The sequence below is a fragment of the Oncorhynchus kisutch genome, linkage group LG6 (genome assembly GCF_002021735.2).
Source record: "Oncorhynchus kisutch isolate 150728-3 linkage group LG6, Okis_V2, whole genome shotgun sequence".
Lineage (NCBI taxonomy): Eukaryota > Metazoa > Chordata > Actinopteri > Salmoniformes > Salmonidae > Oncorhynchus > Oncorhynchus kisutch.
In genome coordinates, this window is record NC_034179.2 from 11,341,614 (window position 1) to 11,361,818 (window position 20,205).

The 20,205-nt window shown below is 50.2% G+C and overlaps 1 protein-coding gene across 4 annotated transcripts in view; it reads right to left on the reverse strand.

Moving 5' to 3' along the window:
- Positions 1-2,433: 2,433 nt before the first annotated feature.
- Positions 2,434-20,205, reverse strand: part of dym (dymeclin) — a 228,912-nt gene continuing 211,140 nt past the window's right edge. For all 4 annotated transcript variants that reach the window (XM_020484782.2, XM_031826159.1, XM_031826158.1 and 1 more), the window contains exon 17: positions 2,434-4,157. In XM_020484782.2, coding sequence (XP_020340371.2) covers positions 4,008-4,157 — 150 coding nt within the window. In that variant the 3' untranslated portion in view covers positions 2,434-4,007. The remainder of the gene's footprint in view (positions 4,158-20,205) is intronic.

A 20,205-nucleotide genomic window follows, 5' to 3' on the forward strand; every position in this document is an offset into this window, starting at 1 on the left:
CCTGCTGGTTACTGGTCCAACGCTCTAACCACTAGGCTACCTGCTGGTTACTGGTCCAACGCTCTAACCACTAGGCTACCTGTCGAAGGCTGTCAACCGGGTAGTGTCCCAAATGGCAGGCAGCCTATAAAAAGGAAACTCGGGAAATATCACATTTACATCAGAATTCAGACCCTTTACTCAGTACTTTGTTGTAGCAGCTTTGGCAGTGATTACAGCCTTGAGTCTTCTTCGGTGTGACGCTACAAGCTTGGCACACCTCTATTTGGGGAGTTTCTCCCATTCTTCTCTGCAGATCCTCTCAAGCTCCGTCAGGTTGGATAGAGAGTGTTGCTGCACAGCTATTTTCAAGTCTCTCCAGGGATGTTCGATCGGGTTCAAGTCCAGGCTCTGACTGGGCCACTCAAGGACATTCAGAGACTTGTCCTGAAGCCACTTCTGCTTTGTCGTTGTCCTGTTGGAAGGTGAACCTTCGCTCCCATTCTGAGATTCTGAGGTTCTGAGCGCTCTGGAGCAGGTTTTCATCAAGGATCTCTCTCTACGTTGCTCTGTTCATCTTTCCCTCGATCCTGACTAGTCTCCCTGTCCCTGCTGCTGAAAAACATCCCCACAGCATGATGCTGCCACCACCATGCTTCACCGTAGGGATGGTGCCAGGTTTCCTCCAGATGTGACACTTGACATTCAGGCCAAAGAGTTCAGTCTTGGTTTCATCAGACCAGAGAATCTTGTTTATCATTGTCTGAGAGTCTTTAGGTGCCTTTTAGAAAACTCCAAGAGGGGCTGTCACGTGCCTTTTACTGAGGAGTGGCTTCCATCTGGCCACTATACCACAAAGGCATAATTGGTGGAGTGCTGCAGAGATGGTTTTCCTCGCCCATCTCCACAGAGGAACTCCATAGAGCTTTGTCAGAGTGACCATCAGTTTCTTGGTCACCTCCCTGACCAAGGCCGGTCTCCTCCGATTGCTCAGTTTGGCCAGGTGGCGAGCTCTAGGAATAGCCTTGGTGGTTCCAAACTTCTTCCATTTAAGAATATTTGGAGGCCAATGTATTGTTTGGGACCTTCAATGCTGCACACTCTTGTCTCTGAGCTCTACGGACAATTTTGTCAACCTCACGGTTTGGTTTTTGTCCAATCAATTGAATTTACCACAAGTGGACTCCAATCAATTGAATTTACCACAAGTGGACTCCAATGAATTTGTAGAAACATCTCAAGGATGATCAATGGAAACAGTATTCACCTGAGCTCAATTTAGAGTCTCATAGCAAAGGTTCTGAATACTTATGTAAATAAGGCATTTCCGTTTATTTTGAATACATTTGCAAAATGTCTAAAAACCTGTTTTCGCTTTGTCATTATGGGGTATTGTGTGTTGCTAAATAAGGAAAACAATTAATTTAATCCATTTTAGTATAAGGCTTTAACGTAACAAAATGTGGAAAAGTCAAGGGGTCTGAATTTTTTCAGAAAGCACTGTACCTAACGTTTCTAGCAAGCTTCGCAGCAACCAACTCAGAAATAGAGTTGAAATGTTACATCACTGTTCGTACCTGTCAAATTGGTCATTTTTCCCCCCAATTGTAATTACTTCAATTATTACAGTCAGCTCTTGAGAAAGGAAAATGTGTTTTCAGCCATTAAATCAAAAGACTAAAGAGGGGAAAGGAGGACATTCCCTTCAATAGCACAAACAGTATTCTGTTAACTCCAGCAACCTAAAAGGTTTCATGCTTCCACTCCGTCGTCATTACAAGAGGAAAACACAGATACATACGTACCAATCCATCTTTTTCTGAGAAGTAAAAGAAAATCGTGCATCCATTTTACAAATAGGTTTTTATTTATTTGTGTCAGTTTGCAGACAGGGAAAGAGAACCATTTCATTTGAAGTAGAGAGTATGGGTGAAGGAGAGGTGATTGTAAGAGGTCATAAGAAATTGTCTTTACCTGAGTGAACGTTCCAGAATCACTGACTTGTATGGAAACAGCAGGATTTATGCTTTAATCCATTCTTCTTCAGCTAAAAACCTCTGTCATAACAACCGCAAAATAAATCGAGGATAACGCATTCAAGAAGAGTGCTTCTCAAACACTTCACTCACTCACTACAGAGAAGACTCTCCTTACTTAGATAACACAAGGAGAGTGCTTCTCAAACACTTCACTCACTCACTACAGAGAAGACTCTCCTTACTTAGATAACACAAGGAGAGAGGAAATCTATGAGTGTGTCCCAATAGTCTCTCCTTTCTCCCGAAGTGTGCACTTGTTCACCTCCCTTCTAGGACTTGAAAGGGAATGACCGGTATATGAAAACTCCCTCTAGTCCATGCCTTCGCCAATCCAATAGTTTGAAATGTACGTGTAGTAGTGAATGAGTGCACACTTCAGAAAGGAGAGGTCAACCACACAAACACTCAAACGCAGTTGTGTTTCAATCATGTTTTATTTTCCATGTCATGTTGATGCTGATGCATACATAAATATATTCTAAATATATTTGTCAGTTTATGCAGAACAGAAAATATTCAAAGTGACCTTGTAAGCATCCCAAATTGCACTCTATTGCATAAATAGTTCACTACTTTTGACCAGAGTCCTGTAGGCCATAGTAGTGCACTATATAGGGAATAGGGTGCCATTTGGGATACCCATAGGGAACATCTTCCCTTCAGATTGATATGGTTGAACGTTTGTCGAAAGTAACAAACATGCGTTTGTATTTGTCTATAAAATAATATATATGCGTTCTCTGACCTGTACAAGATCGGGCTTTCATCGCAAATGGCACACTATTCCCGATATAGTGCATTATTTCTGACCAGGGTGCATAGGGCTCTGGTCAAAAATAGTGCACTATATAGAGAATAAGGTGCCCTTTGAGACTAAATAAACATGACAGTTAGCCTATACAGTTGAGTTATTTTTCTATAGATAATAATTATGCTTTGAATTTCCAAAACTGTCAGCTGTTGTTGTCGTTCTACATTGACATAACTACATAACTTCCGCTAAATAAGATAGTGTGTAAAAAAACAACTTTTAGATTTTGGTTTACAAGGATATGTTTATCATGTTGGTGCTGTTGTTTATGTTTTGGTGGGGGCAAATATCCAGATCCAGATATGAAAATAAATACATTAATGAAAAAATGAATCAAATAAAACATGCAAATTAACAAATAAACAAACATGATTGTGCACAAAAGAACATTGGGTCAACTGACTGAAAATGAGAACGGATGAAAAACACGAACCCCTGTTTAAACCTATTGAAGTAACTGATTCCTGTAGTAAAGACTGGAGTGAGGACAGTGAGACAAAAGCCTGGTCCCAGAATCTGTTTACGATCAGATCTGGGACCAGGCTACAGAGACAAGTATCATTTAGGCTGTCACCAACTGTCATCAACTGACCTGTCCTCAGGTGACCTGTTCTAAATTCTCTCTGAACTTTTTTCAACCTTAAACCATAACTACATCACTTAAAAAATATATATATATTTTTTTAAGCTAACCCAAATAAACCGCGAAGCAATTGGAGGGGAGGGAAAAAACTTATAGAATCTGATAGAGACTGTGGATCAAAACTGTAGCGTGTCTCTGTCGAGAGTATCATCCCTTATATTCAGTGCTGCTGTTGAGGTGTGGAGCTGAACCATGTGAACACAGACCCAACACTGAGCTCACCGTCAAAACAATGGTGTACCTAGATACATAACCAGGCTGTGGAAGCACAGGAGAGAAGACTATCTGAAGAGCAGGACAGGTAACATCAGATGTCCTGTCCAACATACAGGGATTTCCCTGTGGGGGTAGAGGCACTTCCAAAGCAGGGTACACACACACACACACACATACACATACACACAAATGTGAACCCTCAGCATCAACACCCCCTCAGCGTGAAACCCAGCATACACACACACACACAAATGTGAACCCTCAGCGTCAACACCCCCTCAGCGTGAACCCCCCCCCCCCCCTCAAAGTGAACCTCCCCTCAGGCAGAGTCCATGCTGAAGAGTTGTATGTTTGTAGTGCTCCAGTGAAGACCCACTCCAGAGTTAAAGACCAGGGACCACACGTACGGGATGAAGAAGTCTTCAGGTTGATCCTCCTCTACATACTTGAACTTCAGCTCCGGGAACTTCTGTAGACAGACACAGAGAAGGCAGAAGAAGAACATTTTAAGATAAAGGGGATCTATGGACAGGACAAGCCCAGAGATGGAGTCTTAACCTAGTGGTCTTGGTCTGAGTCGAGAGAGGTTCGGTCTTGACTCTGGATCAGCATATGTGACCATAGAAATGTTAAGATTCATTGTCTATAACTCCCAGGTTTAACTGACAGATGACAACACTGGTTGGTGATAGGACAGGAACTAGCTACAAACCAACCAGATAAAACCCATTCCATCTGATGTAATTCCATCTGTAGCTGACTGTCTAGTTGCTGAGGTAAAGGTACTTATACAGGTACGTTTGGTAAGAGGTGTCACTCTGAGAGGTGACCTCTGACCTTTCAAACAGGCCCTGTTAACCTGTCATCAACCCTCCATTGATCTGAATGGGTCAGCGTCTCAAATGGCACCCTATTCCCTATATAGTGCACTACTTTTGGCCAGGGCCGATATGGAATAGAGTTCCATTTGAGAAGTAACCATCGAAAACCACAAGTGGTGATGACCAGCCAGTGTGTGAGTGTGTGCTCCAGTAGGTGTGGAACCCATTTGAACCACTAGCCATTCAGCTCGTAATCTGGCTCTAGTAGCGACACCTAGCTGTCCCACACCTCCACATCCTTGAAATCTACACCCCATCGTTGATTTCAGGTGACGCCTCAGGTGAAAGAGAACGCTTGTTAACGAACGACCTGAGTGGTTTCTGTTACAGACAAGCTTTAGTTCTAATTACCAGACCTGGCTGAGGAGGAGGCGGTTTTAAAAAACACCTCCCTCCCTCCACCCACTCCCCCCCCCTCCTCCCACCCCCCTCCTACCCTACCAACCCTTACCCAGTCAGAGAGTATCCTCTCTGTCCTACCCTACCAACCCCGACCCAGTCAGACAGTATCCTCTCTGTCCTACCCTACAACCCCGACCCAGTCAGAGAGTATCCTCTCTGTCCTACCCTACCAACCCCGACCCAGTCAGAGAGTATCCTCTCTGTCCTACCCTACCAACCCCTACCGAGTCAGAGAGTATCCTCTCTGTCCTACCCTACCAACCCCTACCCAGTCAGAGAGTATCCTCTCTGTCCTACCCTACCAACCCCTACCCAGTCAGAGAGTATCCTCTCTGTCCTACCCTACCAACCCCTACCCAGTCAGAGAGCATCCTCTCTGTCCTGCCCTACCAACCCCTACCCAGTCAGAGAGCATCCTCTCTGTCCTACCCTACCAACCCCTACCCAGTCAGAGAGCATCCTCTCTGTCCTACCCTACCAACCCCTACCCAGTCAGAGAGCATCCTCTCTGTCCTACCCTACCAACCCCTACCCAGTCCAGTCAGAGAGTATCCTCCTTGTCCTACCCTACCAACCCCTACCCAGTCAGAGAGTATCCTCTCTGTCCTACCCAACCCTACCCTACCAATCCCTGCCCAGTCAGAGAGCACCCTCTCTGTCCTGCCCTACCCTACCAACCCCTGCCCAGTCCAGTCAGAGAGTATCCTCTCTGTCCTGCCCAATCCCTGCCTAGTCCAGTCAGAGAGCATCCTCTCTGTCCTGCCCAACCCTACCCTACCAATCCCTGCCCAGTCCAGTCAGAGAGTATCCTCTCTGTCCTGCCCTAGCCTACCAATCCCTGCCCAGTCCAGTCAGAGAGTATCCTCTCTGTCCTGCCCTACCCTACCAATCCCTGCCTAGTCCAGTCAGAGAGCATCCTCTCTGTCCTGCCCAACCCTACCCTACCAATCCCTGCCCAGTCCAGTCAGAGAGTATCCTCTCTGTCCTGCCCTACCCTACCAATCCCTGCCCAGTCCAGTCAGAGAGTATCCTCTCTGTCCTGCCCTACCCTACCAATCCCTGCCCAGTCCAGTCAGAGAGTATCCTCTCTGTCCTGCCCTACCCTACCAATCCCTACCCAGTCCAGTCAGAGAGTATCCTCTCTGTCCTGCCCTACCCTACCAATCCCTGCCCAGTCCAGTCAGAGAGCATCCTCTCTGTCCTGCCCTACCCTACCAATCCCTGCCCAGTCAGAGAGTATCCTCTCTGTCCTGTCCTGCCCTACCCTACCAACCCCTGTACAGTCCAGTCAGAGAGTATCCTCTCTGTCCTGCCCTACCCTACCAATCCCTGCCTAGTCCAGTCAGAGAGCATCCTCTCTGTCCTGCCCAACCCTACCCTACCAATCCCTGCCCAGTCCAGTCAGAGAGTATCCTCTCTGTCCTGCCCTACCCTACCAATCCCTGCCCAGTCCAGTCAGAGAGTATCCTCTCTGTCCTGCCCTACCCTACCAATCCCTGCCCAGTCCAGTCAGAGAGTATCCTCTCTGTCCTGCCCTACCCTACCAATCCCTGCCCAACCCAGCCTTGCCCAGTCCAGTCAGAGAGTATCCTCTCTGTCCAACAACAGCCACGTCCTGCCCAACCCTACCAATCCCTGCCGAGCCAAGTCAGAGAGTATACCATCTCTTCTCTCCCACCAACAGCCCAGCCAACTCAAACCGAAGGTCGAAGCCCTACCTTACCCAGACCAGCAGCAGCCAGGCCTGGAAGCATGAATAATACAGTGATATTTCATCACATCCCACCAGCCAGGTCACAGGGTGATGTTTGGGTCACACACTAATCACACTCTGGTGAGAGACACATAGTAATCCTTATTATGCTGTGGTCAGTGAAGGGCCTGTCACGCCAAATAGTGTCCCCCTGCCAAAAAGTGGGGACATTATTTGGCATGACAGGCCCATTCCCGGCCATTCATATTAGCCTTCATTGTGTCCACTCTCTGGGTAGTATTGGTCTGTAGCACAAGCAGCCTGGCATAATGATCTATGGACCCTGGCTTGTGTGGTCATACGATACTGTATCAACAGACAGTGCTGTATTACTGTGGTCTAGCCAGCTGACGGTCTCTACCAAATACATTAACATCAGCTAGTTAGTCAGTCAGTCAGCTAGTTAGTCAGTCAGTCAGCTAGTTAGTCAGTCAGTCAGCCAGCTAGTCAGTCAGCTAGTTAGTCAGTCAACCAGTCAGCTAGTTAGTCAGTCAGGTAGTCAGCTAGTCAGTCAGTTAGCCAGTCAGGCAGTTAATTAGTCAGTCAGTCATTCGGGTCAGTCAGCAAGTTAGTCAGTCAGTCAGTCAGCTAGTTAGTTAGTCAGCCAGCCAGTCAGTCAGCTAGTTAATCAGTCAGTTAGTCAGTCAGCAAGTTAGTCAGTCAGCTAGAACATTTGTCAGTCAGACAGTCAGCAAGCCAGTCAGTCAGGCAGGCAGCCAGCTAGTCAGTCAGTCAGCTAGTTAGTCAGTCATCCAGCTAGTCAGTCAGTCAGTCAGTCAGCCAGCTGGTCAGCCAGTCAGTCAGCTAGTCTGTCAGGCAGTCAGTCCGTCAGTCATCCAGCTAGTCAGTCAGTCAGCTAATCAGTCAGTCAGCTAGTCAGTCAGCTAGTTAGTCAGTCAGTCAGTCAGCTAGTTTGTCAGTCAGCTAGTCTGTCAGGCAGTCAGTTGGTCAGTCAGGCAGCTAGTTAGTCAGTCAGCTAGTTAGTTAGTCAGCTAGTTAGTCAGTCAACCAGTCAGCTAGTTAGTCAGTCAGGTAGTCAGCTAGTCAGTCAGTCAGTCAGTCAGTCAGTTAGTTAGCCAGTCAGGCAGTCAGCTAGTTAATTAGTCAGTCAGTCATTCAGGTCAGTCAGCCAGTTAGTCAGTCAGTCAGCTAGTTAGTTAGTCAGCCAACCAGCCAGTCAGTCAGCAAGTCAGTCAGTCAGCTAGAACATTTGTCAGTCAGACAGTCAGCAAGCCAGTCAGTCAGCAAGCCAGTCAGGCAGTCAGTCAGGCAGTCAGCAAGCCAGTCAGGCAGTCAGCTAGTCAGTCAGTTAGTCAGTCATCCAGCTAGTCAGTCAGTCAGTCAGCTAATCAGTCAGTTGGTCAGTCAGACAGCTAGTTAGTCAGTCAGTCAGCTAGTCTGTCAGGCAGTCAGTCAGTCAGCTAGTCAGTCAGCTAGTTTGTCAGTCAGCTAGTCTGTCAGGCAGTCAGTTGGTCAGTCAGGCAGCTAGTTAGTCAGTCAGCTAGTTAGTTAGTCAGCTAGTTAGTCAGTCAACCAGTCAGCTAGTTAGTCAGCTAGTCAGTCAGTCAGTCAGTTACTCAGTCAGGCAGTCAGCTAGTTACTCAGTCAGGCAGTCAGCTAGTTAGTCAGTCAGGCAGTCAGCTAGTTAGTCAGTCAGCTAGTTAGTCAGGTCAGTCAGCTAGTTAGTCAGTCAGTCAGCTAGTTAGTCAGCTAGTTAGTCCGGTCAGTCAGCTAGTTAGTCAGTCAGTCAGCTAGTTAGTCAGCTAGTTAGTCAGTCAGTCAGCTAGTTAGTCAGTCAGTCAGTCAGCTAGTTAGTCAGTCAGTCAGTCAGTCAGCTAGATAGTCAGTCAGCTAGTTAGTCAGGTCAGTCAGCTAGTTAGTCAGTCAGTCAGCTAGTTAGTCAGTCAGTCAGTCTAGTTAGTCAGTCTGCTAGTTAGTCAGTCAGTCTGCTAGTTAGTCAGTCAGTCTGCTATTTAGTCAGTCAGTCTGCTAGTTAGTCAGTCAGTCAGTCAGTCAGTCAGTCAGTCAGCTAGTTAGTCAATCAGCTAGATAGTCAATCAGTCACTCCCTTGTAGCTTGCCATCAGTGTTGTTTAGCTTGTGATTTGGTCTAGAGATTAGCTAGTGGACTAGCTTCAGACTAGCATGGTTAGGTAAACACTCCTGCAGTGTTTCTTTGGAAGCAGACACGTACACAGGCTGGCCCAGGAATGGCTCATTGTTTTGGCCTGGCTCCAACACTTCCCCCTCTCTCTCCATCCATCCCTCCATGCTTGCAGAGCAGACTACATTTATTTTCATGTATTTATCCTTTATTTAACTAGACAAGTCAGTTAAGAACAAATTCTTATTTACAATGACGGCCTACCCCGGCCAAACCCTCCTCTAACCCGGACAACGCTGGGCCAATTGTGCGACACCCTATGGAACTCCCGATCATGGACGGTTGTGATACAGCCCTGGATCAAACCAATGTCTGTAGTGACGCCTCTAGCACTGCGATGTAGTGCCTTAGACCGCTGCGCCACTCGGGAGCCCTTAAATACTACATACATGGCCAGGCTCATGCCAGTCACCCAGTCCAGCACAGGGTAGCATCCCAAATGGCCCTGGTCAAAAGTAGTGCACTATATAGGGAATAGGGTGTCATTTGGACCAGACCAGCGGTCCCCAGAACACACTGACTAGGTCCCTGTCTAGACTGTAGGACTGTGAGTTCCCTCTGATCCCACTGTTATAAGGCTTAGAAGGAAAAGGCTACAGTCTCCAGGCAGGCTGGAATGCAGCTAGGTGCAGATCAGGGGGAAAAGGACATTATGTTTAGTATTTCCTCTTCTTTTCAGTAGATATTCAAGTGTTTCAAATGTACTTCAGAACAGACGAGGGGCTCTTTTACTACTGTCTTCTGGCATCTGGAAGCCCCAGGTATGGAGAGTTCTCCTTCCCTCACTTCTGACTCTCTATTCTTTTCACCTCCTCTCCCCTCCGCTTCCATCATCCCCTCCGCTTCCATCATCCCCTCCGCTTCCATTATCCCCTCCGCTTCCATCATCCCCTCTGCTTCCATCATCTCCTCTGCTTCTATCCTGCCCTCCCCTCCTCTCCTCCCATCTCCTCTTCTAACCTCCCCTCTCATCTTCTATCCTCCCCTCTCCTCCGCTTCTATCCTGCCCTCCGCTTCGATCCTGCCCTCCGCTTCTATCCTCCCCTCCCCTCCGCTTCTATCCTCCCTCCCCTCCGCTTCTATCCTCCCCTCCCCTCCCCTCCCCTCCGCTTCTATCCTCCCCTCCCCTCCGCTTCTATCCTCCACTCCGCTTCTATCCTCCCCTCCCCTCCTCTTCTATCCTCCCCTCCTCTTCTATACTCCCCTCCTCTTCTATACTCCCCTCCTCTTCTATACTCCCCTCTGCTTCTATCCTCCCCTCCCCTCCTTTCTATCCTCCCCTCCCCTCCGTTCTTTCCTCCCCTCCCCTCCTTTCTATCCTCCCCTCTGCTTTTATCCTGCCCTCCGCTTCTATCCTGCCCTCCACCCGCTTCTATCATCCCCTCCTCTTCTATCCTGCCCTCCACCCGCTTCTATCATCCCCTCCTCTTCTATCCTCCCCTCCCCTCTGCTTCTATCCTCCCCTCCCCTCCTTTCTATCCTCCCCTCCCCTCCTTTCTATCCTCCCCTCTGCTTTATCCTGCCCTCCGCTTCTATCCTGCCCTCCACCCGCTTCTATCATCCCCTCCTCTTCTATCCTCCCCTCCTCTTCTATCCTCCCCCCCCCCCTCTTCTATCCTCCCCTCCCCTCCTCTTCTATCCTCCCCTCCTCTTCTATCCTCCCCTCCTCTTTTATCCTCCCCTCCCCTCCTCTTCTATCCTCCCCTCCCCTCCTCTTCTAACCTCCCCTCTCATCTTCTATCCTCCCCTCCCCTCCGCTTCTATCCTGCCCTCCGCTTCTATCCTGCCCTCCGCTTCTATCCTGCCCTCCTCTTCTATCCTCCCCTCCCCTCCTCTTATATCCTCCCCTCCCCTCCTCTTCTATCCTCCCCTCCTCTTCTATCCTCCCCTCCTCTTCTATCCTCCCCTCCTCTTCTATCCTCCCCTCCTCTTCTATCCTCCCCTCCCCTCCTCTTCTATCCTCCCCTCCTCTTCTATCCTCCCCTCCCCTCCTCTTCTATCCTCCCCTCCCCTCCTCTTCTATCCTCCCCTTCTCTTCTATCCTCCCCTCCTCTTCTATCCTCCCCTCCTCTCCTCTTCTATCCACCCCTCCCCCCTCTTCTATCCTCCTCTCCGCTTCTATCCTCCCCTCCCCTCCTCTTCTATCCTCCCCTCCCCTCCGCTTCTATCCTCCCCTCCCCTCCTCTTCTATCCTCCCCTCCCCTCCTCTTCTATACTCCCCTCCCCTCCGCTTCTATCCTCCCCTCCCCTCCTCTTCTATCCTCCCCTCCTCTTCTATCCTCCCCTCCCCTCCTCTTCTATACTCCCCTCCCCTCCGCTTCTATCCTCCCCTCCGCTTCTATCCTCCCCTCCCCTCCGCTTCTATCCTCCCCTCCCCTCCTCTTCTATCCTCCCCTCTCCTCCTCTTCTATCCTCCCCTCCCCTCCTCTTCTATCCTCCCCTCCCCTCCTCTTCTATCCCCCCCCTCCTCTTCTATCCTCCCCTCCTCTTCTATCCTTCCCTCCCCTCCGCTTCTATCCTCCCCTCCCCTCCTCTTCTATCCTCCCCTCCCCTCCTCTTCTATACTCCCCTCCCCTCCTCTTCTATCCTCCCCTCCTCTTCTATCCTCCCCTCCCCTCCTCTTCTATCCTCCCCTCCCCTCCTCTTCTATACTCCCCTCCCCTCCTCTTCTATACTCCCCTCCCCTCCTCTTCTATCCTCCCCTCCCCTCCTCTTCTATCCTCCCCTCCCCTCCTCTTCTATCCTCCCCTCCCCTCCTCTTCTATCCTCCCCTCCCCTCCCCTCCTCTTCTATCCTCCCCTCCTCTTCTATACTCCCCTCCCCTCCTCTTCTATCCTCCCCTTCCTCTCTTATCCTCCCCTCCCCTCCTCTTCTATCCTCCCCTCCCCTCCCCTCTCTTCTATCCTCCCCTCCCCTCTTCTATCCTCCCCTCCCCTTCTATCCTCCCCTCCCCTTCTATCCTCCCCTCCTCTTCTATCCTCCCCTCCCCTCCTCTTCTATCCTCCCCCTCCCCTCCTCTTCTATACTCCCCTCCCCTCCTCTTCTATACTCCCCTCCCCTCCTCTTCTATCCTCCCCTCCTCTTCTATACTCCCCTCCTCTCCTCTTCTATCCTCCCCTCCCCTTCTATCCTCCCCTCCTCTTCTATCCTCCCCTCCCCTCCTCTTCTATCCTCCCCTCCCCTCCTCTTCTATCCTCCCCTCCCCTCCTCTTCTATACTCCCCTCCCCTCCGCTTCTATCCTCCCCTCCCCTCCTCTATCCTCCCCTCCCCTCCTCTTCTATCCTCCCCTGCTCTTCTATCCTCTCCTCCTCTTCTATCCTCCCCTCCCCTCCTCTTCTATCCTCCCCTCCCCTCCTCTTCTATACTCCCCTCTGCTTCTATCCTCCCCACCGCTTCTATCCTGCCCTCCGCTTCTATCCTCCCCTCCGCTTCTATCCTCCCCTCCGCTTCTATCCTCCCCTCCGCTTCTATCCTCCCCTCCGCTTCTATCCTGCCCTCCGCTTCTATCCTGCCCTCCCCTCTGCTTCTATCCTCCCCTCTGCTTCTATCCTCCCCTCTGCTTCTATCCTCCCCTCTGCTTCTATCCTCCCCTCCGCTTCTATCCTGCCCTCTGCTTCTATCCTGCCCTCCCCTCTGCTTCTATCCTCCCCTCTGCTTCTATCCTCCCCTCCCCTCCTCTTCTATCCTCCCCTCCCCTCTTCTATCCTCCCCTCCCCTCTTCTATCCTCCCCTCCCCTCCTCTTCTATCCTCCCCTCCTCTTCTATCCTCCCCTCCTCTTCTATCCTCCCCTCCCCTCCTCTTCTATCCTCCCCTCCCCTCCTCTTCTATCCTTCCCTCCCCTCCTCTTCTATACTCCCCTCTGCTTCTATCCTCCCCACCGCTTCTATCCTGCCCTCCGCTTCTATCCTCCCCTCCGCTTCTATCCTCCCCTCCGCTTCTATCCTCCCCTCCGCTTCTATCCTGCCCTCCGCTTCTATCCTCCCCTCTGCTTCTATCCTCCCCTCTGCTTCTATCCTCCCCTCTGCTTCTATCCTGCCCTCTGCTTCTATCCTGCCCTCCCCTCTGCTTCTATCCTCCCCTCCGCTTCTATCCTCCCCTCCGCTTCTATCCTCCCCTCTGCTTCTATCCTCCCCTCTGCTTCTATCCTCCCCTCTGCTTCTATCCTCCCCTCTGCTTCTATCCTCCCCTCTGCTTCTATCCTCCCCTCTGCTTCTATCCTCCCCCCCCCTCCCCTCCTCTATCCTCCCCTCCCCTCCCCTCCTCTTCTATCCTCCCCTCCCCTCCTCTTCTATCCTCCCCTCCCCTCCTCTTCTATACTCCCCTCCCCTCCGCTTCTATCCTCCCCTCCTCTTCTATCCTCCCCTCCCCCCTCTTCTATCCTCCCCTCCCCTCCTCTTCTATCTACCCCCTCCCCTCTTCTATCCTCCCCTCCCCTCCTCTTCTATCCTCCCCGCCTCTTCTATCCTCCCCTCCTCTTCTATCCTCCCCTCCTCTTCTATCCTCCCCTCCCCTCCTCTTCTATACTCCCCTCTGCTTCTATCCTCCCCACCGCTTCTATCCTGCCCTCCGCTTCTATCCTCCCCTCCGCTTCTATCCTCCCCTCCGCTTCTATCCTCCCCTCCGCTTCTATCCTCCCCTCCGCTTCTATCCTGCCCTCCGCTTCTATCCTGCCCTCCCCTCTGCTTCTATCCTGCCCTCCGCTTCTATCCTGCCCTCTGCTTCTATCCTGCCCTCCCCTCTGCTTCTATCCTCCCCTCCGCTTCTATCCTCCCCTCCCCTCTGCTTCTATCCTCCCCTCCCCTCTGCTTCTATCCTCCCCTCCCCTCTGCTTCTATCCTCCCATCTGCTTCTATCCTCCCCTCTGCTTCTATCCTCCCCTCTGCTTCTATCCTCCCCTCCGCTTCTATCCTCCCCTCTGCTTCTATCCTCCCTTCTGCTTCTATCCTCCCCTCCCCTCTGCTTCTATCCTCCCCTCCCCTCTGCTTCTATCCTCCCCTCTGCTTCTATCCTCCCATCCGCTTCTATCCTCCCCTCCGCTTCTATCCTCCCCTCTGCTTCTATCCTGCCCTCTGCTTCTATCCTGCCCTCTGCTTCTATCCTGCCCTCTGCTTCTATCCTGCCCTCTGCTTCTATCCTGCCCTCTGCTTCTATCCTGCCCTCCCCTCTGCTTCTATCCTGCCCTCCCCTCTGCTTCTATCCTCCCCTCTGCTTCTATCCTGCCCTCTGCTTCTATCCTGCCCTCTGCTTCTATCCTGCCCTCTGCTTCTATCCTGCCCTCTGCTTCTATCCTGCCCTCTGCTTCTATCCTGCCCTCCCCTCTGCTTCTATCCTGCCCTCCCTCTGCTTCTATCCTGCCCTCCCCTCTGCTTCTATCCTGCCCTCCCCTCTGCTTCTATCCTGCCCTCCCCTCTGCTTCTATCCTCCCCTCTGCTTATATCCTCCCCTCCCCTCTGCTTCTATCCTCCCCTCCCCTCTGCTTCTATCCTGCCCTCCCCTCTGCTTCTATCCTCCCCTCTGCTTCTATCCTGCCCTCCCCTCTGCTTCTATCCTCCCCTCTGCTTCTATTCTGCCCTCCCCTCTGCTTCTATCCTCCCCTCTGCTTCTATCCTGCCCTCCCCTCTGCTTCTATCCTCCCCTCCCCTCTGCTTCTATCCTCCCCTCCGCTTCTATCCTGCCCTCCCCTCGTCTTCTATCCTGCCCTCCTTTCTTCATCTACCCTCCTCCCCCTCTTCTATTCCCTCCCTCCTCCCCCTCTTCTATCCTCCCCTCTCCTCCCCTCTCGTCTCCTCTTCTATCCTCCCCTCTCCGCTTCTATCCTCCCCTCCCCGCCTCTATTTCCTCCCCTCCCCTCCTCTATCCCCGCCTCATTTATCCTCCCCTCCCCTCCTATTCTCCTCTTCTATCCGCCCCTCCCATCTTCTATCCTCCCCTCTCCTCTTCTATCCTCCCCTCCTCTTCTATCGTCCCATCCCCTCCTCTTCTATCCTCCCCTCTTCTATCCCCGCCTAATTTATCCTCCCCTATTCTCCTCTTCTATCCGCCCCTCCCCTCTCATCTTCTAACCTCCCCTCTCCTCTTCTATCCCCGCCTCATTTATCCTCCCCTCCCATCCTCCTCTCCTATTCTTCTCTTCTATCCGCCCCTCCTCTCCTCTATCCTCCCCTCATCGAGCCTCCCCGCCTATTCTATCCTCCCCTCCTTTCCTCCATCCTCCCCCTCTCCTCCCCTTGTCCTCTCCTCCAAAAAGGAGCCAGACTGTCTGTATCGCAGCACTACAGAACAAAGCAGCGCTACATTCCACACTGTCCGTCTCCATCCCAAATGGCACCCTGTTCCGTAGATAGTGCACTACGAAGGGAATAGCTATTTAGGGAACAGGGTTCCCACTATGTGGGAATAAGGTGCCATTTGGGACACAAATGCTGTCTGTCATTGAAAGTGGTTGAGCCTGATAGCTGTAGGAGTAGGTGGCTGGGCTCACAGTGAACTATGAAGGAGAGAGGGAGAGAACCTGGAAGACAGTGGGAGAGAGAGAGAGAGGCAGACCAGCAGGCACAGACAGAGGGAAACAGAGAGACACAGACAGACAGAAAGGCAGAGAGAGAGGCAGACCAGCAGGCACAGACAGAGGGAAACAGAGAGACACAGACAGACAGAAAGGCAGAGAGAGAGGCTGACCAGCAGGCACAGACAGAGGGAAACAGAGAGACAGAGACAGACAGAAAGGCAGAGAGAGAGGCTGACCAGCAGGCACAGACAGAGGGAAACAGAGAGACACAGACAGACAGAAAGGCAGGGAGAGAGGCTGACCAGCAGGCACAGACAGAGGGAAACAGAGAGACACAGACAGACAGAAAGGCAGAGAGAGAGGCTGACCAGCAGGCACAGACAGAGGGAAACAGAGAGACACAGACAGACAGAAAGGAAGACAGAAAGGAAGAGAGAGAGGCTGACCAGCAGGCACAGACAGAGGGAAACAGAGAGACACAGACAGACAGAAAGGCAGAGAGAGAGGCTGACCAGCAGGCACAGACAGAGGGAAACAGAGAGACACAGACAGACAGAAAGGCAGAGAGAGAGAGGCTGACCAGCAGGCACAGACTGAGGGAAACAGAGAGACACAGACAGACAGAAAGGCAGGGAGAGAGGCTGACCAGCAGGCACAGACAGAGGGCAACAGAGAGACACAGACAGACAGAAAGGCAGAGAGAGAGAGGCTGACCAGCAGGCACAGACAGAGGGAAACAGAGAGACACAGACAGACAGAAAGGCAGAGAGAGAGGCTGACCAGCAGGCATAGACAGAGGGAAACAGAGAGACACAGACAGACAGAAAGGCAGGGAGAGAGGCTGACCAGCAGGCACAGACAGAGGGAAACAGAGAGACACAGACAGACAGAAAGGCAGAGAGAGAGGCTGACCAGCAGGCACAGACAGAGGGAAACAGAGAGACACAGACAGACAGAAAGGCAGAGAGAGAGGCTGACCAGCAGGCACAGACAGAGGGAAACAGAGAGACACAGACAGACAGAAAGGCAGAGAGAGAGGCTGACCAGCAGGCACAGACAGAGGGAAACAGAGAGACACAGACAGACAGAAAGGCAGAGAGAGAGGCTGACCAGCAGGCACAGACAGAGGGAAACAGAGAGACACAGACAGACAGAAAGGCAGAGAGAGAGGCTGACCAGCAGGCACAGACAGAGGGAAACAGAGAGACACAGACAGACAGAAAGGCAGAGAGAGAGGCTGACCAGCAGGCACAGACAGAGGGAAACAGAGAGACACAGACAGACAGAAAGGCAGAGAGAGAGGCTGACCAGCAGGCACAGACAGAGGGAAACAGAGAGACACAGACAGACAGAAAGGCAGAGAGAGAGGCTGACCAGCAGGCACAGACAGAGGGAAACAGAGAGACACAGACAGACAGAAAGGCAGAGAGAGAGGCTGACCAGCAGGCACAGACAGAGGGAAACAGAGAGACACAGACAGACAGAAAGGCAGAGAGAGAGGCTGACCAGCAGGCACAGACAGAGGGAAACAGAGAGACACAGACAGACAGAAAGGCAGAGAGAGAGGCTGACCAGCAGGCACAGACAGAGGGAAACAGAGAGACACAGACAGACAGAAAGGCAGAGAGAGAGGCTGACCAGCAGGCACAGACAGAGGGAAACAGAGAGACACAGACAGACAGAAAGGCAGAGAGAGAGGCTGACCAGCAGGCACAGACAGAGGGAAAGATAAAACATTAACAAAAAAACAGAGCAAACTAGAATGCTATTTGGCCCTAAACAGAGAGTACACAGCGGCAGAATACCTGACCACTGTGACTGACCCAAAATTAAGGAAACTATGTACAGACTCAGTGAGCATAGCCTTGCTATTGAGAAAGGCCACCGTAGGCAGACATGGCTCTCAAGAGAAGACAGGCTATGTGCTCACTGACCACAAAATGAGGTGGCAACTGAGCTGCACTTCCTAACCTCCTGCCAAATGTATTTGAGACACATATTTCCCTCAGATTACACAGATCCACAAAGAATTAGAAAACAAATCCAATTTTGATCAACTCCCATATCTACTGGGTGAAATACCACAGTGTGACATCACAGCAGCAAGATTTGTGACCTGTTGCCACAAGAAAAGGTCAACCAGTGAAGAACAAACACCATTGTAAATACAAGCATAAATATGGGTTATTTATTTTCCCTTTTGTACTTTAACCATTTGTACATAGTTACAACGCTGTATATATATATGACATTTGTAATGTCTTTATTCTTTGGGAACTTCTGTGAGTGTAATGTTTACTGTTCATTTTTGTTTATTTTACTATTGTTTATTATCTGCTTCACTTGCTTTGGCAACGTTAACATATGTTCCCCATGCCAATCTCAGCTTCCCTATCAACGTTAACATATGTTCCCCATGCCAATCTCAGCTTCCCTATCAACGTTAACATATGTTCCCCATGCCAATCTCAGCTTCCCTATCAACGTTAACATATGTTCCCCATGCCAATCTCAGCTTCCCTATCAACGTTAACATATGTTCCCCATGCCAATCTCAGCTTCCCTATCAACGTTAACATATGTTCCCCATGCCAATCTCAGCTTCCCTATCAACGTTAACATATGTTCCCCATGCCAATCTCAGCTTCCCTATCAACGTTAACATATGTTCCCCATGCCAATCTCAGCTTCCCTATCAACGTTAACATATGTTCCCCATGCCAATCTCAGCTTCCCTATCAACGTTAACATATGTTCCCCATGCCAATCTCAGCTTCCCTATCAACGTTAACATATGTTCCCCATGCCAATCTCAGCTTCCCTATCAACGTTAACATATGTTCCCCATGCCAATCTCAGCTTCCCTATCAACGTTAACATATGTTCCCCATGCCAATCTCAGCTTCCCTATCAACGTTAACATATGTTCCCCATGCCAATCTCAGCTTCCCTATCAACGTTAACATATGTTCCCCATGCCAATCTCAGCTTCCCTATCAACGTTAACATATGTTCCCCATGCCAATCTCAGCTTCCCTATCAACGTTAACATATGTTCCCCATGCCAATCTCAGCTTCCCTATCAACGTTAACATATGTTCCCCATGCCAATCTCAGCTTCCCTATCAACGTTAACATATGTTCCCCATGCCAATCTCAGCTTCCCTATCAACGTTAACATATGTTCCCCATGCCAATCTCAGCTTCCCTATCAACGTTAACATATGTTCCCCATGCCAATCTCAGCTTCCCTATCAACGTTAACATATGTTCCCCATGCCAATCTCAGCTTCCCTATCAACGTTAACATATGTTCCCCATGCCAATCTCAGCTTCCCTATCAACGTTAACATATGTTCCCCATGCCAATCTCAGCTTCCCTATCAACGTTAACATATGTTCCCCATGCCAATCTCAGCTTCCCTATCAACGTTAACATATGTTCCCCATGCCAATCTCAGCTTCCCTATCAACGTTAACATATGTTCCCCATGCCAATCTCAGCTTCCCTATCAACGTTAACATATGTTCCCCATGCCAATCTCAGCTTCCCTATCAACGTTAACATATGTTCCCCATGCCAATCTCAGCTTCCCTATCAACGTTAACATATGTTCCCCATGCCAATCTCAGCTTCCCTATCAACGTTAACATATGTTCCCCATGCCAATCTCAGCTTCCCTATCAACGTTAACATATGTTCCCCATGCCAATCTCAGCTTCCCTATCAACGTTAACATATGTTCCCCATGCCAATCTCAGCTTCCCTATCAACGTTAACATATGTTCCCCATGCCAATCTCAGCTTCCCTATCAACGTTAACATATGTTCCCCATGCCAATCTCAGCTTCCCTATCAACGTTAACATATGTTCCCCATGCCAATCTCAGCTTCCCTATCAACGTTAACATATGTTCCCCATGCCAATCTCAGCTTCCCTATCAACGTTAACATATGTTCCCCATGCCAATCTCAGCTTAACATATGTCCCCATGCAATCAGCTTCCCTATCAACGTTAACATATGTTCCCCATGCCAATCTCAGCTTCCCTATCAACGTTAACATATGTTCCCCATGCCAATCTCAGCTTCCCTATCAACGTTAACATATGTTCCCCATGCCAATCTCAGCTTCCCTATCAACGTTAACATATGTTCCCCATGCCAATCTCAGCTTCCCTATCAACGTTAACATATGTTCCCATGCCAATCTCAGCTTCCCTATCAACGTTAACATATGTTCCCCATGCCAATCTCAGCTTCCCTATCAACGTTAACATATGTTCCCCATGCCAATCTCAGCTTCCCTATCAACGTTAACATATGTTCCCCATGCCAATCTCAGCTTCCCTATCAACGTTAACATATGTTCCCCATGCCAATCTCAGCTTCCCTATCAACGTTAACATATGTTCCCCATGCCAATCTCAGCTTCCCTATCAACGTTAACATATGTTCCCCATGCCAATCTCAGCTTCCCTATCAACGTTAACATATGTTCCCCATGCCAATCTCAGCTTCCCTATCAACGTTAACATATGTTCCCCATGCCAATCTCAGCTTCCCTATCAACGTTAACATATGTTCCCCATGCCAATCTCAGCTTCCCTATCAACGTTAACATATGTTCCCCATGCCAATCTCAGCTTCCCTATCAACGTTAACATATGTTCCCCATGCCAATCTCAGCTTCCCTATCAACGTTAACATATGTTCCCCATGCCAATCTCAGCTTCCCTATCAACGTTAACATATGTTCCCCATGCCAATCTCAGCTTCCCTATCAACGTTAACATATGTTCCCCAT